The 19,844-nt window shown below is 44.9% G+C and overlaps 1 protein-coding gene across 1 annotated transcript in view; it reads left to right on the top strand.

Moving 5' to 3' along the window:
- The window catches only part of KIAA1328 (KIAA1328 ortholog), a 134,787-nt gene extending 115,161 nt beyond the window's left edge, over positions 1–19,626 (top strand). The window contains exon 11 of the mRNA XM_066602634.1: positions 14,427–19,626. Within this exon, the coding sequence (XP_066458731.1) occupies positions 14,427–14,634 (208 nt within the window). The 3' untranslated portion in view covers positions 14,635–19,626. The remainder of the gene's footprint in view (positions 1–14,426) is intronic.
- Positions 19,627–19,844: the final 218 nt, after the last annotated feature.

Raw genomic sequence — 19,844 nt, 5'->3', positions numbered from 1 at the left:
GGGCTTTCTCTAAGTGGGTGGAGAAGGCAGAGCCCGCAGGCTTTCTCTAAGTGGGTGGAGAAGGCAGAGCCCGCAGGCTTTCTCTAAGTGGGTGGAGAAGGCAGGGCCCGCAGGCTTTCTCTAAGTGGGTGGAGAAGGCAGGGCCCGCAGGCTTTCTCTAAGTGGGTGGAGAAGGCAGGGCCCGCGGGCTTTCTCTAAGTGGGTGGAGAAGGCAGGGCCCGCGGGCTTTCTCTAAGTGGGTGGAGAAGGCAGGGCCCGCAGGCTTTCTCTAAGTGGGTGGAGAAGGCGGGGCCCGCAGGCTTTCTCTAAGTGGGTGGAGAAGGCGGGGGCCGCGGGCTTTGTCCAAGTGGGTGGAGAAGGCGGGGGCCCGCGGGCTTTGTCCAAGTGGGTGGAGAAGGCGGGGGGCCCACGGGCTCTGTCCAAGTGGGGTGGGAGAAGGCGGGGGGCCCACGGGCTCTGTCTAAGTGGGGTGGGAGAAGGGGGGGGCCCACGGGCTTTGTCTAAGGGGGGGTGGGAAAAGGCGGGGCCCACGGGCTTTGTCTAAGGGGGGGTGGGAAAAGGCGGGGCCCACGGGCTTTGTCTAAGGGGGGGTGGGAAAAGGCGGGGCCCACGGGCTTTGTCTAAGGGGGGGTGGGAAAAGGCGGGGCCCACGGGCTTTGTCTAAGGGGGGGTGGGAAAAGGCGGGGCCCACGGGCTTTGTCTAAGGGGGGGTGGGAAAAGGCGGGGCCCACGGGCTTTGTCTAAGTGGGGTGGGAAAAGGCGGGGCCCACGGGCTTTGTCTAAGTTCAAGCAATATTTATATGAAAATACTAAAATGACAGAAAACGATATAGTATATCCCCCCTACCCTATGTTGCCCTCAGAGACGTGACAGAGCAGATGTGCTTTCTACTTCCTAGTACAACACATTGTGGGAGATGTAGTTTTTCTCCATCCTAAGTACTCTACTCTATGTTCTCCTGGGTATACACTATACTTCCCAGTACTTGGGAGGCAGAAACATGAGATTAGTATTGAGAAAAGCTCAAAAACCAGTCAGTAAGGCAGTCTGAATCCCCACACGTAATGAAGGATGTGGCGTAGCCCCCATAGTGCAGCATACTAGCAGTCCTCATCCATCGCTCCGGTCTGCAGGTGGACATTGCTAGGACCACCTCGATGAACCACAAATAAAGTTTATTACTGAGCCAACTTCTGACAGTATAAACCTACATGTAAGTCCAAGAGGAGTAAAAGCAGAGGATTTACACGGTTACTCCACTGTTTATACAGATTTATGCCACCAAGTGATTAATAAATCAGCATCTTGGTTTTGCAGTAAGGAGTTTCCTTGTGTTCACCGCATGCGAAATTGTGTTTCACACTTAGCAATCTTTATGCAGTGATAATTTATTCCCGAGAAGCTGAGGAAAAGGGGAGGGAAGGGAGAAAAAAAAACTACAAACCCTGAACTTTTCTTTTAGTCCAACTTTTTCTTAAAGGTGTCTGAGACAGGAGAGGGGGAGACGGTGACATTTGCAGTCCTGATGCGGTGAAGGGGGAATGTCAGATTAAACTTGTTTCTTTATTTTATTATCTCTTCAGTGAAAAGTGCAAGTAGCCAGAATTGACCGGTGCAGCTCCATATGCAGGTGATAAAAGCCGGCATCGCTAAATTAATCTCCCACTTACTGTGGGAGCAGGTCGTTAATTGTCCTCTCTGCTTGCTGTCGATATAATGTGAAAATTTTCATTCCCCATTCAAGACGGGGAAGGTTGTAGCCGAAAATGTTAGCATTTGCATTTTTATTTGTTGATTTATATAAAGGACAGCCTCTCCCGGCAATCCATCACTTTGGTGACACCCCGAATATGAATAATGTATTGTGGATTTGGTGGTTACAATCTGTATTAAGCGCCGGGGACTCGGGCAGAATCTTAAGTAATCCAGCAAATGTAATATTTATCGACTCATAAACTTTATTGCTTTCGAGGTTCAATAATACTGACCATAGGACATTAATATCACTTATCCCGGTTTTATTTAGGGCAGTTCTGCAAAATAACCAGTCTATTTAACGCTTACTAGAAAATAATTTAAATTTACAGCATCCGACGAGCCTCACGGAAAAGCGGTTAATTGTCGACGGAACACGCTGATTCGCCGTCCTGCCGTTCGGTCACTTTGCGGTCTGCTACCATTTCTTCATTTGACTTGAATGAGTTTTAATGTACTCGGAATAGTGCGTGCCGCTGGGGTGTTTGTGGGTTTTTTTTCTTAGCTGTTAACCTTGTAAATCTCAGTAAAGCTTTGTTAAGAACGCATCTTAATAAGGAGAATACTGTAAACAAACATTCTCCTCTGGTTGGCTTGTAAAATACCCTATGTGTGTGTAATATATAATACAATTTGTATATGCTTTCCGTATGTGTATGATTGTGCATATAATATTTCATTATATTGGATATACAGCGAGCGGTTATAACTTTAAGATCACCTGTCTAATGTTGTACAGGGGTCTTTGTTCTCTGACCTTTAGAGACAGGGCTGTGGAGTCGCTTAGCCAAACCTCCCCAGACTCGGACTCTATAGCTCTGGAGGGAACACACACTGGACTTTTTATGCAAAGGTTATTGAGAATGTAGTTATGCTTTTACATGCCTTAACCCTTTGCAATCCAATTTTGGATTCAGGGTTGCCTAGGGGGCTTTCTCTTTCTGCCATTATACAATAGCGCCATCTGCTGTCTAGAGACAGTACTGCGGTATGGGACATGCTAGAGAGGCCCCTGATAAAAGAGCGGCTAGTAATATAACTGTATAGCCTTAAATCAGAATGTCTTCAGACGTCAGACAGTGGATTGGAAAGGGTTAATACTGGCTTCCTATTCTCTCTTGCAGTTCTGAAATGAATGTCTTAGAGCACATGTGTAAAACACAAGGACCGTGGGCTGAATCCGGCCCGCCGCCTTATTTTATGTGGCCTGTGCAGCAATTTTTCGGGCGTCCGTGCCACGGCGATAGCGCAACCGAAAATCGCATGAACGAGTGGCAGTCGTGACTTGGTCACAGCTGCAACTCCCATCCATGCGGCCATTCAGACTGCCCAGGTCCAGCGAGTATACACCAAGCCCGGGATACTGTCGGGCAGGGGGGTGACCGTTTAGCTCTGCTAAACTGCCCCCCGCCGGCGGCTCTCAGCAAGGGGAGGGGCGGGACAGGGGCGGAGTTAGTGTGCTAAGCTTCTGACCCTTGTCGGCTGCCAGCAATGAAAGGGAGAGGATGGGACATAAGCTTAGCACACTAGCTCCCGCCCCATCCCATTGCAAACAGCCAGCAAGGGGCAGAGGGGAGGAGGTAAGGGGGAGGGAGTTTAGCAGAGATGCTGCTAAACTCCCTTCCAGCTCCCTTCTCCAGCAGCTCACATAGGAGTCTATGGGAGCCGCCGTATTTTGGCCGGAAGATAGTCCCTGGAATATCTCTGCTGGCCGACATAAAAATTGCCGGCTGGAATGCGCACTGTACACATTATCTTGACCGGCCGTTTTTACACTGCGGGAATACGCCCATCTGAACTGATGCATTGTAAACCAATGCATCAGTTGGCCAACGTATATAGGCCGGGCGTGAAAATGCGGTCGATTTACGCTCGTGTGAAATAGCCCTAAGGCTAAATGCACACGAGCATGCACGGATTCTGTGTGGTAAATCCCGCATGCCGGCGACCCTACTAATCTGTCAGAATCCTTTTTCTTCTGTAATGCGGATGTGCCACCATCACATATGCGTAGTACAGCTTTACCCACATAGTCGCTAGACGATGATGCGGATCTGCGACACTTCTGCAATGCTCATTGCAGAAGTGCTACAGCATGACTTCAGTGGAAGCCGTCGCGGCGTATCCGTTCTAAAATAGAGCATTCTACGATTTTTATTTTCTGTACACAGCGGCCACAAATAAAATCCTCTTCTGTGTGTAAAGAGAGGAATCTCCACACACATTTATGGGCACATTAAGCAGCGGATCGCCCGCGCCTGCTGACAAGCGTGGATGCCAAGGGGAGAGGCCAACAGTTACACTCTCCGCAGCGGCTGGATGAGTGGAATGCCTGTAGGAATGCTGGCCAGCCAGGGGCTAATTACTACTGAGGCTGATGTGGGGGTCACTATTACTACTGGGGCCACAATGGGGGTCACTGTTACTACTGGAGTCACAACGGGAGTCACTATTACTACTGAGTCCGCAATGGGGGACCCTATCAGTGATTCTGATTTACCCCTGACATTTTCTTAGTTGCATTTTTCAGTAAAAGTCATAAAATGCTTACAGCACATCAATGGGATCTGATTGTTGGAAGGTATAAGTCAGGAGAAGGGGACCAGGACATTTCCAAAACATTACATATACCATGGGACATAGTGAAGACGTCATCAGGAAGTGGATTACATTTGGCACAGCAGTGACCTTACCAAGAACTGGATGTCCCTCACAGGCTGATGAAAAGCCCAGAAGAAAATTGTCCCAGTAGGCTGCCAAGAGGCCGACGGCAACATTAAAGGGGATCTGTCATCAGAAAAAAACTCTATACTTACCTATTACTCCACCGGCAGTCTTCTTGCCACATCCTCTCCTACCCGATCTTCTCCTAGCTCCTCCAGTCTCCGAGTTACATCACCTCCAGCCGGCAGGATCCTCTTCTTCCTGCGACGTAATGTACATTCTCGGCATTCTGCTTCCTGCAGGTTAGTGTACCCGGTCACTAGTGACTTAGTGCTCACTGCCTAGCAGGGAATGCCGAATCCTATGCTGGGCTATTGCCGATACTGCACATGCGCACTCTCACCACGAGTGTTTATATAGGATTGCCACAAGACAATGTGGAAGAAGGTGTTATGGTCTGATGAGACCGAGGCGGAACTTTTTGGCCATAATTCCAAAAGGTGTGTTTGGTACAAAGCCAACACTGCACATCTCCAGAAGACCACCAGACCCACAGTGAAGATGGTGGGGGCAGCATTATGTGTGGGGCTGTTATACTGCTGCTGGAACTGGGGCTTTAGTCAAGGTGGGGGAATTATAAACTGTCCCAAATATCAGTCTGTTTTTGCACAAAACCTTCAGGCTTCTGCTAAAAAGCCAAGGAGGAATTTCACCTTCCAGCGCAACAACGACCCAAAGCAGACCTACAAATCACCAAGAGAATGGCTTCACCAGAGGATGACCAACGTTTTGTAACGTCCCAGACAGAGCCCAAACCTGAATCCCTCTGAAGATCTGTGGATTACCTGAAGAGGGCGCTACACATGAGATGCCCTCACAATCTGAAAGACTTGGAGTGCTTTTGCAAGGAAGAGCGGGCAAAGATTGCCATGCTGATAGACTTCATGACTGCATTCAGTCTTTTTGGGTAGGTGTCTAAGAATACATCCACAAAGTATTAGTTTTAGGGTGCGCATATTGATGAAACCATGTTATTTTAGATTTTTTTTCTTTTCATTCTTCCAAGATTTCAGTTTGTTTTTCAATTGGATTGTACAGATATCGCATCGAAGGTGGAGATATATCTGAAATGTTTCATCGTTGTAGGATTTTTAGCATGACAAAAACATGGCATTTTGCCAGAGGTGTGTAGACTTTATATATCCATTGCCCAAAGCCTCACACTGCCTCTGCCTTCCCATAATGCATCCTGGTGCCATCTCTTCCCCAGGTATGTGACATAGCCAACCGTCCACATTGTGTAAAAAGAAACGTGGTTTATCAGACCAGGCCACCTTCATCCGTTGCTTCATAGTCCGGATCTGATGCCCTTAGGCCCATTGTGGGAGCGTTGGGTGGTGAACAGGGGTCGGCATGGACCATATACTTATACTGGATGTGAGGATCACTCAACAGCAGCCCAAAGAGACTCCACTTTGTATCTAGATGAATGCAGTACAGTGGTGGGCAGATATTGATATATGTTGCCTATACATTGAGGCTGCAATGTATCAAATGACACATTAATGTCTGCTGCATCTCCTGGTGTCCGTATACAGCACACTCGGCCAGATCTAAAAGACAGCATCTATATCTGTGTCATAGACATATAGAATACATTGGGAGGGAAGGGCTCGTGTGTTCTGTATGCTACTGCACGATAAGGCTTTATATCTCCAGGTCGCAGCACCCGGTGATGGGGAGCTAGATACCGCACGCTGGAGGAGAAGATGCATTTCTTTTAAATTCTATGTATTAAAAGAAAAAGATTTAACATGGCGGAATCTGTCTGCACCTGATAGAATATCGTAAGTTTCAAAGGAGCGATAGCTTATTACAGATCTCCGGATAAACGGAAGAGCAGAGAATCGGGTGCATCTCAAAGGAGACTTGGAAGAAAGAGCAGATGGAGGAGATGTGTAGGCAGGAGCGGAATACGGGCTGTTTAGATAGCGGCTCATTGGGTTAAAAGGGGGAAAAAAAAGATGGAGGTGGCGAGAGAAAACCGTGATGTCTATGGAGGACTAATGGCTCTTTTACACGTAATGGTTATCGCTCAAACGAACGATAGTGAACGATTATCGTTACGTCTAAACGCGAATGACTAGCGAGAATCGTGCACTTCTCCTCAGTCGTTCAGTTTCAGCCTGCATAAAAATCATTGGCGGCCCGCTCATTTCTCGTTACGTTTAAACGCTCCCCGTTTTTGGAACGCTTCAGTTCGTGAGCGATTCTCAACAATGATCTTCCTGTCTAAGCAGGCTGCATGAGCGCAAATGAGTCAGTGGTGACGTCACCCGCCCGTGTACAAGGATAGAAGTCTGGCTATACACCTTAGATAAAGATCAGATGAAGCTGAAGATATCTAATGTGTCCAGCGACCTTCCATCTCTCTGCCGGTTGCCAAATCTATAGGGCCCCTGCACACGGCAGAGCCAGATTCCACATGCAGATTCCCACAGCGAAATCTGGCCATGCCAGCAGCGGCGCCCACACGACCTTCTGTCTTCTCTTCTGATCTGCACTGCGGATGGTCCGCACGGCGAGCCCTCGGAAATGCGTAGTACAGGTTTTATTTTATTTTTCTTTTGAAACTCCTGATTTTCCCACATCATCCTGCGGAATCAGCGACCTTTCTGCAATTACATTGCGGACAGGCCACGGATTGGTCAGCTTCCATTGACTTTTATGGAAGCTGTCCGAGTGGAATCCGCAGAAAAATGAAGCATGCTCTGCGATTTTGGGTTTGCAAGTGTGCAGGAAGAATCGATTTCCCATAGCATGTTATGGGCAATATTTGCTGCGTATTCCACAGCAAATATCCGGCCTGGGCAGGGAGGGTTAAAGATGCCCAGTAATGTAGCCTTCTGTACCGCTTCCCAAGTAAGGGAATACTTGCCTTCATGTTTAGCATATTTATCGTTCCACCTTGTCACTACACACATTTAATCCTAATATCTCGCAGTCTGCACTGTGGTCACTAAGCCTAGTAATAGACTGCCACTTCTGTACAGCAAAATAAAGCTTATCGCTCTACAACATAAAACATATACTGTGTAACATATTAAACTCATCCGGGCAACTCCACCAAGAAAAGGGGGAAACAGCAAAATACATTACAATGTCCCAGAATATGTTTAAATGTGAAATATTATCGCCTTCCCACCTGGAATACATAACTCCCTCCTGACCCCGGCATCGTAGAACTAGACTGAGCAGCTGAATCACAAGGCAGTACATCCGTAATGAGCCAGTGTAATAATATCCTTATATAATCCACATACACCTATGTGTCACATATTACCCACATGTAGCTGTGAACCCCAGACAAACCTCATCAGGAGGGTTTGTGGCCAGTGTGAAAAATGCAAGATATTACAATGTTTCTTTTTAAATGTACTAATCTGAAAGATTTTTATAAATGTTAAAAAAAAGTTAAAACATAAAAACCTGACTTAGAGAACAGGACGTTCTTTGGCCCTTTCTGTTTAAATTCAGTAGCAGTTTACAGCATTGGGTGTCAATTGTGTCTGAATGTCAACTTTTCCAATAGTTTAAATATTGCTAACTTATCCTCAAGATACATCATCAGTATCTGATTGACTGGAGTCTCTTTACTGCATACCAAGCACAGCGCCACACATTGTATAGTGGCTAAACCTGGTATTGCAACTTGGTCCCATTCACCTGAATGGGACTGAGCTGCTCTCAGGCCGTGTGACCAATGAATGTGATGTCACCTACTTGAGACTAGGATGCTTATGCAAGTACCACAGCCTTTTGAAACAGCTGATTGAAGGGGTCCAGAGCTTCCACCGGTCACATATTGTTCTGTCCGAAGGATAGGCCATCAGTAATGGAGTCCCAGAAAACCCTTCCAACAGCCCGCTGGGCTTCTCTATATATTACAGTGCTTTGCATATAAGGAATATCAGTGCTACTTGCCTGTGACCACCCAGTGGTGGTGATCTGCGTTGCGCTTTGTGGAGGGTCTTCCTCGCACAAGATCTCGCAAGACTTTTATCATAAAAGATTTGAGTCCGTCACAAAACTAGCTTAACCTCAGGATAACCCATCATCACCATCTCACGCCCTAAATGGACTTCAGTGGCCGGCAGGGATCAAAAATCAATCACTTCTAATGTTCTCTGCAGATTTCAGCTTTTGGAATGCAAAACTTGAAACCCGCGGCAAATCCACACTGAAATCCATGGCTAAATCGGCGCCATTTAGTGTGGATTTCTTTCCGCTACCGCCTTGCTTCCGCATGAACATATACCATAAGGTCGCATTTTGTTCTAAGCCGACCTCGGAGGATGGAGAGAGGGGTCATCACTGATCACCCTACAGAAGACAGGTGAACCGGATGAAGTCACAACGCAGTGTCCTCCTTAATGGAAGGTGAACTCGTCCCTTACGTCTTCGCCTGGACGTGTCGGTGCGTGCATGTTACATGTGTAAGTGCTTTTACAGTCATACAACATCTGTGTACGAAGGCAGAGAGTGCATCCAATTTATTGTTCTGCCGCCGCTTTAATCTTTATCGGCTCCTCGCATCCTCTGCCGGAGCGCGCCTGTTCTTTGTTGGCAGCTTTGAAGATATTTTTACAGCTTTCTTGTAATTTATGATTCAAGTCACAATTAGTAAGAGGTGGCAGCAAGACGGAGCAAAGAGCTTTAAATTAGCTGCTTATAGCACAGATCATAATCGCTTCAGTATAATAATTAACTCTTCTGTGTCCTCGCTGATGCGAACACGAAGCCAAAAGTGCAGGAAATGCTATAGAAATGTGTGTGAATATAGATGTAACAGCGCTGAATGTCTTGTAGCGTGGAATCTGAGCGACGGCACTAGGATTCCAGGGCACTCCGAATGCCACTAGATGGTATCTCCATTAGGGGATTACAGTTGGACTATTTGTAAAGCTCCCATGTATCATGGAAGATCACAATGGTTGGGCTCCCAGATCTCAGTCCCAGCTGTCCTTTCTAGGTAGTCCTCCTGTCTGACTACCCCTCTAATAACCACCCTCTTCCCTGTCTTGGTTTTGCATGGTTCCATCTTTGAGTATCTGTTTAATACCTAACAGTCTAGTCTTGAGTCACTCTCTGCTTTGCACTCTACTCACATCACAAGCTGCACTCACACCTCCGCTGGCTTTCAAAACTACAACTCCCAGCATATCCTTGACTGCCACAGGCAATGAATGCCTGAGCTATTGTGTCTCAAGGCTGGTCCCTTTTGTGGCCAAAGTCAAACAGCACTCCCATCACCATTGACATTAACCCTTTCATGCATGTAAACATAAATATAGATGTAGAAAGCTCTGCACTAGTCATAGATTATACCGTACCGAGATCAGTCTCCCAAACAGATGCAGAAAACTTCCACATGACCCCTTATGGAGTTGTCCAGTTGTAAACTATTTATGGCTTTTCCTCAGGATAGGTCATCAATAGTACATAGATGTCCCCACTGGTCAACTGCTTGATGAGTCACTGCATACATGAAACAGACAGCTCTGTTCTTACTGTAGTGTCCTTGCTTGGTATTACAGGCATTGAAATGTACAGTAACTTTGCTTGCAGTACCATTTCTGGCCATTACAGTAAGAATAGAGCTGTCTGCTTTCTGTAGGGATCGGCTTGGTGCACGAGTACATGGGTCCCTGCTAAGTCATGAATGGTGCACCGCCGGCAATTACTATTGATAACATGTTCTGAGGAAAGGCCGTAACTAGTTTGCAACTGGACAACCCCTTTAATCAGGGTTGCCAACCTGACTCTTCCATTTTTCTGGACAACTTCTTCAAAATCTATGGATAGCCACCAGTTTATATGGACATATAGAGAAACCATAATTGTATATAATGTAGGTCTGCTGAGAGATATCGGCAGCTTGAGTGGCAGCCATGCGCTGTGTCGCAGGAGTCTTTCATGCAAGTGCTGGGTTTCTTTTTGGAGACCTGACTGGTCTAAAAGGGGTGTAATTTAGGAGACTGCTCAAATTCGGTACAGTCCGTTCGCAGTGGGTAAATAAAGCTGGCTTATTTGCAGAAATGTGCTATCTTTCCACTGGTGCCCGAAAGGGATTTTAACTAACATCTGTATTCCGACTTCTTTCGAATATGTCAATAACTATTGGTTCTAGATCGGTGAAGCCTGGTGTAAAACCTCCGGAAGCTTCTGGTCTACCCATCTAGCAAGTTTGGCACGATTTGGTCCATTTGTTTAGCTGAAGTACAGACAGCAGAAATCCATTGATCGTCGGCGCCAGCGCTCCTCACTGCGAAGGGTGCAGTAACTCCACAATGGGGGGGCGGGGGGGGCTTCAATCTCAGGATTGATTGGGGTCGCAGCAGTGAGACTCCCAACAATCAGCAAGTTATCCACGATCTTGTGAATTGACTTGCAATCTTGGTACAACTCCTTTAATGTATTCGGCGCATCTGGTGGTCATTTCTGATGTAATTTACACATAAATTTGCCAGTTTGGGACGACTATGCACTCTGCCAAAAAGCCACATGCCCTATTTTTTTTTTAATGGTGGACAGTGGCAAAACCCCGAAAATGTAACACATTTTTTTGTAAATTCCCACTTGCGCAAAAATTAGCAACTTTTTTATGCCAGAAACTGGTGTAAAACCTTTGTTTAATGTTCCCCCACTGTACCCCAAAATGATACAAAGGAAAACTACAGCTCACCCTGCCAAATACAAGCTTTCACACAGCCCCAAAGGTGGAATAATTGAAAGCAAAACAATGGGTCTCAGACTATGGCGATGGAAGCAAAAAGCTATTTTTATTTCTTTTTTTGGATACACTTGTATTGCTGTAACCCTACTGGCCAACAGAATAAAGTGTCTTTTTTTTACTGTAATGCAAAAGCCAAGGAAAACCTATGAAATTGTCTTTTTTTTTTTTTTTCTTTTATTTAATCCCTTTTAAAATTTTGCCCCAAAGTTTTTTTCAATAATTTACAATGGTACATTAACACTTTCCAATCCAATTTTGGATTCAGGATTTCCTGAAAAGCTTTCTCTTGTTGTTCTTATTTAACGGTGCCATCTGCTGGCTAAAGCTAGAGAGGCTCCGACTGCGGAGTGGCTGGCAATAGATGGTAAGAATACCCTGTCGGACGTCTTCTGACACTGGAGGAGGACGTCTGACAGTGGATTGGAAGGGGTTAATTGTACCATTAAAAAAGTGCTACAAGTCCTGTAAAAAAAACAAGAACTCCTATGGAAAATTGAAAAAGCTATGGCTCTTGGAAGGTGCTGTAAGAGGATGAAAAAAAGGAAAATCTGTAGTCTTGAAAGGGGTAGAGCCATTTTGGTCTTTTTGTTAATCAAATGTAATCCTAGCGCAGCGGTTTTATATACTTTCTCCTTCAATACGTCACCACTTATAAGATCTCTGCTTCGGTGAACCCCTGCTGTCAATGAATGGGAATGTTCTCCTATGCCTCCAGAACCCCCACAGCTGAGCGCTTCCATTGAATGTATATAGAAAACCCTCTGTGAGCTGAATACATCAGCAGCATGAGTCTCTCTGCTGTTTGTTACAATGTATCAGCCTACAGTGTGAGCATAGATGCCATGAATTATTTTTTTTACGCTCTGGTAAAACTGCGGTTCTTACACATAAGTGTCTGAAATATATATTTCTCCAAGTAAACTTTTGCGCAGTTTTTGCTTCATTCCCTCTTATGGGTACAACAGTAGAGAGCATTGTCTGAGATTGAAAGGGTTAACCCTCCTGGAAACCATCCTATTATCTCCACGCAGAATCCGATGCGGGACGTTGTGCGTCACTTGTTTTCTCGCTGTGATCTTATCCGTACATGTGACCCATGTCACCGGTGGACCAAGCTCAGAGCCGACAGTAAATTGCAGAGCTGCGCCGTGTAACCCCTGACACCGCGGCGCTCCGTACCTGCCAGGCAGCCGGCATTGTTTACCCAGGCTCCAGTCTTAGCCTCTAATTGGCCGCTCACTCATAAAATGCAGCCACCTGTCATATTGCTTAACCCACATGTGAGGTTAGATAGCTGTGTGCTTTGTGGAAATGCCATGGAGCAGAGCCGGCGCATAATAAAGGACACGTTATCAGCCATTTAAAGGAAAAATAGAAATGACTCCCCAGACAGGCGCGCGAGCGGCCAATTCTCAGTCACTCCGTGCAGACAGCGCTCGGGGCTTTGAAATTAAGGAGCGTCTGTGAATGACTTCTTGGTTGTTTATGGCATCTTATTAGCAGAAGCTGACAGTCCGGGGAGAGGGGCAGCTGCATAGCATCTCTCTATTTACTAGAACCCATCAGAAATGTGGACGGGCCCACAACATCCCACAGGGGGCGCTGCTATCCTTCTACTTTCTTTTCCGTTTTACCTGAATAGTATCTGTTTAATCCATTTTTAATCCAGTATTTAAGTGGTTGTCAGTGATTAGAAAGTCTTTCTTTTACAGCGCCTCTCTTGTCTTTGTCCGGTATTGCAGTTTATCCGCATTCACTGATTTAGTAAATACTTGAGTTTCTCGTGAAGTTCTGGATCACTGTACATCGTATGCTAGGCCGAAAAAAAACAACAAATGTCTATCCAGTTTGGCCCCTTTCCACCCCCACAAACAACCCCCTCCCCTCTTGTTGATCCAGAGGAAGACAAAAAACCCTTCTTAGAACTCTGCATTATGCTGTTCCTTTGTTACTCCTAAAACTTATGACTAAGTTGACAACTGGGTGTTACCATTCCTTTTGTCAAAAGGGTGTGTCCCTGCAGAGTCGGGTACAGACACCACTGATTAATTGGCAATTGGCAATGTCATATTGTATAGGTATAATGAAAAGAGTTTGGTGCTGTGTTAGCCAGTAGAGCAAACTGTGATTGTTCTCAGTAAGAGAAACCAAGTAATCTTGTAGATATGATACCTTTTAATGGCTAACAAAAATACAGGATGTTATATATACTCAGGGTTCTTCCTCAGGTATAATGAAATGGAGCCGAAGAGGCATGTACATACGTACGCACGCACGCACGCACATGACAAGGCACAGACATGGATGTGATTAATTCGCACTTAAAAGAATACCACAACAGGATGAGAAGAGAAATAAGTACTTAACTAGTCCACTGATAAAGATGTGAAGGTGTTGTGGTCCCTGAATTAGTGTTAGGGGGTCACCAAGTCAGAGACTTATCTGTGCTATAGTTGTCTTATACTTCCCAGTCACGCATGAACCCTCTAGAAGAATATAGGCCCGTGTTGAAAGTGTCAAAAGTTGTTATAAATTTGTGCTCCCAAATGGCTTTGTGATTTGAAATTGCCTTTTAAGTATAATAACATTCATGTGTTCTTTGTTGAGTCCCTGACTAGAAAAATGCTCGGCCGCAGGTAATTCCGTCTGTCCTCTTTAAGATGAGATCTCATCCTCGCTTCGTTTTTGTCCTGTTTCTCCAACATAAAGCCCCCCAACAGGACATTTACTACACCGGATCAGGTACACAACATTGGATGTGGAACATGTGACTGTCCCTGGGATCTTACAGTCCCGCTCTGTGTTGGGGTTACATATCCTGTTCGAGGTCCTTACATGGAAAAAACCCGTTGCATCACTGTACTTGCGATTTTCACACTCTTTTTACGCATGGACGGAAATCACATATATTTTTCCAGTACTTAAAATAGAAGATGATATTTACATGGGAGTGTGATGGGACTTATAAATTGTGGATATAACGCAAAAATTGGACCTGTGATTTTTTTTTTTTTCTTTCTTTTTTTAAATCTTTCTGTATGAAAAATCGCTCATGTGAATTAACCCATTGAAATCATGGGTTCTCCTCACATGTGCCTGCCATCCATATCGCAGTTGGATGAAACTTGTGTGTCAAAATAGTTTGCATGAATGCACCCTTAGTAATGACAAAGTTCTACGCACGTAACTTCTTTGTCCCTTTCCCTCCAGGTATGAGACTTCTCTCATCGACATGCTGGAAGCCATCAGCCCCATTTCTTCGGAGAGACGCCGACCTCCTCACCGGGAACCGTATGACTTCAGTATCCTCAGCCCAATTCCCCACGGCCATTCCAAGGAAGCAGTCAGAAGACGTGAACCTCCCAGTGTGGATCCAGAGGAGAGAGAGATGCTGGAGGACATCTTCTTCATCTGCTGATGTGCAGCACAACCCACAACATTAAAGCCTGGAGATACAGATATGGCCAAACCGCTTCTCTGATTTCCTGATGTACGAAATGCATTGGTAGTCTGAGACACCACCTGCTGCTCTGAGTGGTCAACACTGGTCAATCAGAGCAGGTGTAGTGTCTTATTAGACCAATGATGTGTATTAATACACAGTGTACACCAGGTAGTCAGAGAAGCTAGTGCGGCCATCTTTGATGAAAGCGACCCTCCAGGCCTGGAGAAACAGACGGTCTGCAGCGACCACTTCTGGGTGATCATTGTACGAAAGAACATCATTCACGAAAATTCTCCATGGAGGCCACTGGTGTTTTGCAGACCAACATAGAAATGAGAGGTTTTGGATATATTTTAGGGGGTTTGTATGAAGCAGCAGCAACGAGCTACAATCCTAGCGGTGCCTTAACGCTCCCCAAACCCTCTGGTAATGATGAACTGATATGGAGGGGTGTGTGCTTTTTTTTTTTTTTTCTTTTTGCATAATTTATTAAGCAGTTTTGTGTTGATACAGATATAGCAAACCTTAACTTGACAATTGATACACTAAACACACAGTTGCAGGAAACTTTACCTTGACTTTTTCAATGGCTTTTGCAGTGATAAAGTGTCAATATAAAGTTTGCAGCAACTGTGTATTGGCCTCATTGTTATACTTACAGCTGATATATCTGTACTTGCGGCAGTAATTTGCCATTATGCTCAGTTTCAATGAGTCGCAGATGACTATGCCGCAAGCTGCAACGTCGTGCCTGATAACCCAAGATCAATAGTATGAGGTGCAGAGATTCAGCAGCGGAACATGGAATTAAACCATGTACCTGTATACACACACGTCATTAATGCAAAGCCTCTATGCCATTAATATTTGCCTTTTTTGCCTGGGATGCTATTTTATGCAGGTTCTGTCATTCTTCTGGTCTTAGGATGCTGAAGGGCATAGCTACCTTTTTACATATAAATAGTGTATAAGCTACATACAAATAGGAATCGGGATCAGTACAAGATAAGCAACATAATTTATTTATACAGCCTGTATTATACTCCAGAGCTGCATTCACAATTCTGTTATTGGGAATAACTTGCACGTAGTCGGCATAGTTGAGCTATAATACATAGGGCAGGTCATTTTACCTACACTAGAATGCAAATCGCCAGAGGAAAGTCTACGCAGACACTGAATAAGGCTAGAGATTTCCGCTCTGAAGCCTGAATTATTAATGCAGCTCTGAAGTATAACACAGGATGTAAATACATAAGTATTATGTGATGTGTTTACAAAGTAACTTTAACTGATCGCTGTGATAACTTAAAGGGGTTGTCTGGTTACTTCTTGAAAATGTAATAGCAGGTGGTAAAATAACACATACAGCGGTACTTACCTGTCCTCGGCCCCGGTGACCCAATGTTGTACTCCTGCGGTTGTACTGGTCTTTGTTGACAGTGTAAGTCAGGTGACCGCTGACTACCAATCAGAGACTACAGTGTCTCTTTTCGGACCTTCTGGCATCACGGCTCCCAGGATGTGAGTGCTGAGGCCAGGAAAATGGGCATTGACACTGCAGCCCCTGACTGCTGCCAGTGCAAGTCCGGTGAGTGCTGCCTGCCAGACACCGGGACAGCCGCAGGGCTGCAGCACTGGTGCTGAGGACGGCAAGTATTGCTGTATATATTGTTTGCACACATCTGCACCTGCCATTGCATAAATGAACCGGACAACCCCTTTAATTACAGTTTACTACAATGCTGTAAATGGAGTTCTCACAATGCATCGGTCATGTTAACGATTGCTTCGTCTGTCCAAGCTGTAATCACGGTTTCATGAGCGGGGGTGTTAAGCTTGGCCATACATGTGCAGCAGCTATACCACCTACCTCTACGCCTGCTTCACTCAGCCAAGCCTCCATTTTTATTTCAGCAGACAGAGATTATTAAAGATGAACTACCCCTTTAAGGGGCAACAGCATACAGTGTTCTGAGGTTTAAAGGGATCCGCTGTAGTGCCACTCCTTTATACCCATCCCGTCAGCCTCATTTATAAAACTGAGAATGTGCTTTAGTTTTAGAATGACCCCCTTTTCGGGAACCAGTGTGTGTCTTCTGAAAGCTGTAATTTCCACAATATTGCTCGTTCCCCTCCCCCTTCTGTCTAATTACACAGCGGCTGCATTTATTTCCACAATGCGAAGCTTTCGTCCACTAAACAATAACCGGTTCTACAAATCTGTACCCAAACTGTAATTAAATCTGCAAAACGTAAAGGGGGGTTCAAACAATGTCGCACACAATTGCAGAGCTTCAATGTAAATTACCATCCAGCAGCGCGAATGGGATAGAAAACCATTACGGCGAAGCTGAACAACCGCCCATCCCAGAATTATCATCCTCATTCAGACAGGTGAATTCTACCTGTGTGTTCATCTATATTCAGGATGTGACACCTGAACCCACGGGCCCCAACCTGCAGAATTATAGATGGTACTGCATGCTCGGGGGTCCGTGTGCGGAGTATGGACGCCTGCTGAGAGGGGCATGTTACACCCTTGTTCATGTCCCATAGGTAAGACACAACAGTATTACTGGTAGATGGGGTGGGGGGTGCAGAACCTAGGGCCTCCACGGATACAACTGCAAGAAAAAGTAAGTGAGCCCTTTGGTATAACCTGGTTTCCTGCATTGATTACTAATGTAATTGTGGTCTGATTGCTATCTTAGTCTCTAAGTCACAATTAAACAAAAACTAATTAGACTAAACTAATAACACTTAGAAACTTGTACTGTAAACATCCACAGTTCAGGGAGGAAAAGCGAACACGGAATTTACCAAAGACGGAATGATTACGATTTCCATTCGTTTAAAGATAGCGAACCATTGAACGATGATCAATAATTCATTCACTTATCATTCATCAATCAGGTCATGCACGAATGAAAATCATCGTTCGCTAATTGTTCAGTTTAACAATCATTCAGTCGTTCTCATTCACTGGTACTATGAACAACTGTATGATTTAGCAAGTGAATGGCCAACGATTTATCTGCAGACTGAGCGAACAAGCGAACTCTGACATCATTGGCTCATTAATTGGGTGTAGAAGCACTTTAACTGTAGACTTCCTTTAGCAGCAATCGCTTCCAAGTGTTTCATGTGGCTGCAAATAAGATTGACACAACATTGAGGAACAGTTTTGGACCATTTCCTCCCTGCAAACATATTTCAGTGCAGCAATATTTCTGGGATGCCTTACATACACAGCCCTCTTCAAGTCATGCCACAGCATCTCCATAGCGATAAGGTCACAAATCATCTTGTTCAAATATTCTTTAGTTGATTTACTTGAGTGCTTTGGGTCATTGTCTTGTGGCGTCACCCAACATCTCTTCAGCTTGGGGTTGTGAATGGCCAGCCTGACATCCTCACATAAAACATTCTATTTCACTTTGGAAGTCAGGCCAAAACCGCTCCAAACCAAACCCTGATGCTCGCTCCACCAGGCTTCGCAGTTAGCATGAGGTTTTGGTGTTGACGTGCTTTGTTCTGTTTTCCCTCGAACATAACATTGTGCATTTGTGCTACAACGTTCCACTTTTTAGAACAGTTGACCATTTTCCCAGAAGCATTGAGGAACATCCAGAGGATCTCCAGCAAACTTTCCAGGTCACAATGTTTTTTTGTACAGCAGTGGTTCTCTCCGTGGTGTCCCTTTATGGACAGCATGTCCACAGCGGACACAAAATAAACTATAAACCTCTGTTTTGTAGTTCTATTGCTGTTCCCCTTGGGGTCTTTCTTACCTCCTTTGTCCATTGGACTCTTGGAGTGATCTTAACAGGCCGCCCACTCCTAGGGAGAGAAGCAACAGTCGAGAATTGTAGATACTTTGCCTAACCATGGATTGACGTACATGCAGGTCTTCAGAAATGATTTTATAGCCTTTTCCTCTAAAACCCACACTTCCAATTTCATCTTAATCAAAACACCTTTTGCCATTTTTCTCTTTTAGATGTCATTAACACAGAGGTTCACTTACTTTTTCACTCTGTACTATGGATTATTACTCCGTTGTACTGTTCATGTCTTTTATTGAGCACACTGTGTTGTTACATTGTTACAAGCACAATAAGGCCACTTTCATTGGTAGTTAATGCAGAGATCCAGGTAGTTTCTTGCCGCTGTATGTACTCCATACTAATGTAAGCAGCAATATTAGGCTGCGTAATTCCTGACTGTTCTACAAGCAAATAGTCTCTTCCTCTCTTTTATCAGCCAAAAGGTGATGCTTGTGAGACAGTGAACACAGTGTATCGCTCGCTGTTATCGGCTATTTGAGGCTGCGGTGACACTGTAGTATCCTACGGTTAGGTGTCTAGAAAGTCCCTGTTCCCAACACCACTATTACTTCCTGCATAACTCCAGTGTTGGGACCCTCCACTATGTTTTCACAGAGGTCACTGATATTGCTTGACTTGCCATATGGCATTTACATAAGATGTTTAATTATAACAATAAGTATATCTACCTTTTCAGACAACTTCTGTTCATCTAATAATCTCTGTGTGTCTCCTCAATCTTGAAATATACTCTAATTATATATTTTTTTCTTTTTGGTTTTATCATTGAAAATCAAGGCTGAGGTACAGCCCCTGTGCAATCCACTGCTGCTTGTTAGGCATTCAGTTTCTGTAGTAACTGAGACATTAGGCCATTTCTTAGCTGTGGGTGACAGGCTGTGCTCACAGGCTCTTCCCCTGCACTAACAGCTCTCAGATCTGCAGTCAGTGTGTACGCAATCCTCTGCCTCTTCTGATATTTACCTAACCCCGTGTGTGCACTAATCTTTATATTGTAGGCATTGTATCTGTCAGTTTGCTGTGGGTAAAGCAACATAATTCTTTTTTTATTCTGATTGATCTTTATTAGCTGCTCTACTAGCTCTTGTGTGTTGGCTTGGTCATATTGTATAGTTAATTCCCTATATGCTGTGACCATGCAAACACACAAGAGCTAATAAAGCAGCTCATACAGATCAATCCAATAAGAATTATGCTGCTTTGCCTATGATATAAAGATAATTGCACTTACCAGGCTAGGTAAATAAAACCGCAGGAGAGACAGAGATTGTGTACACACTGACTGCAGATCGGAGAGCTGTGTGAGTGCAAGATGAGCATGTGAAGGCAGCC

The sequence above is a fragment of the Eleutherodactylus coqui genome, chromosome 5 (assembly GCF_035609145.1).
Source record: "Eleutherodactylus coqui strain aEleCoq1 chromosome 5, aEleCoq1.hap1, whole genome shotgun sequence".
Taxonomy (NCBI): domain Eukaryota; kingdom Metazoa; phylum Chordata; class Amphibia; order Anura; family Eleutherodactylidae; genus Eleutherodactylus; species Eleutherodactylus coqui.
This window is presented reverse-complemented; position numbering and strand designations above follow the sequence as displayed.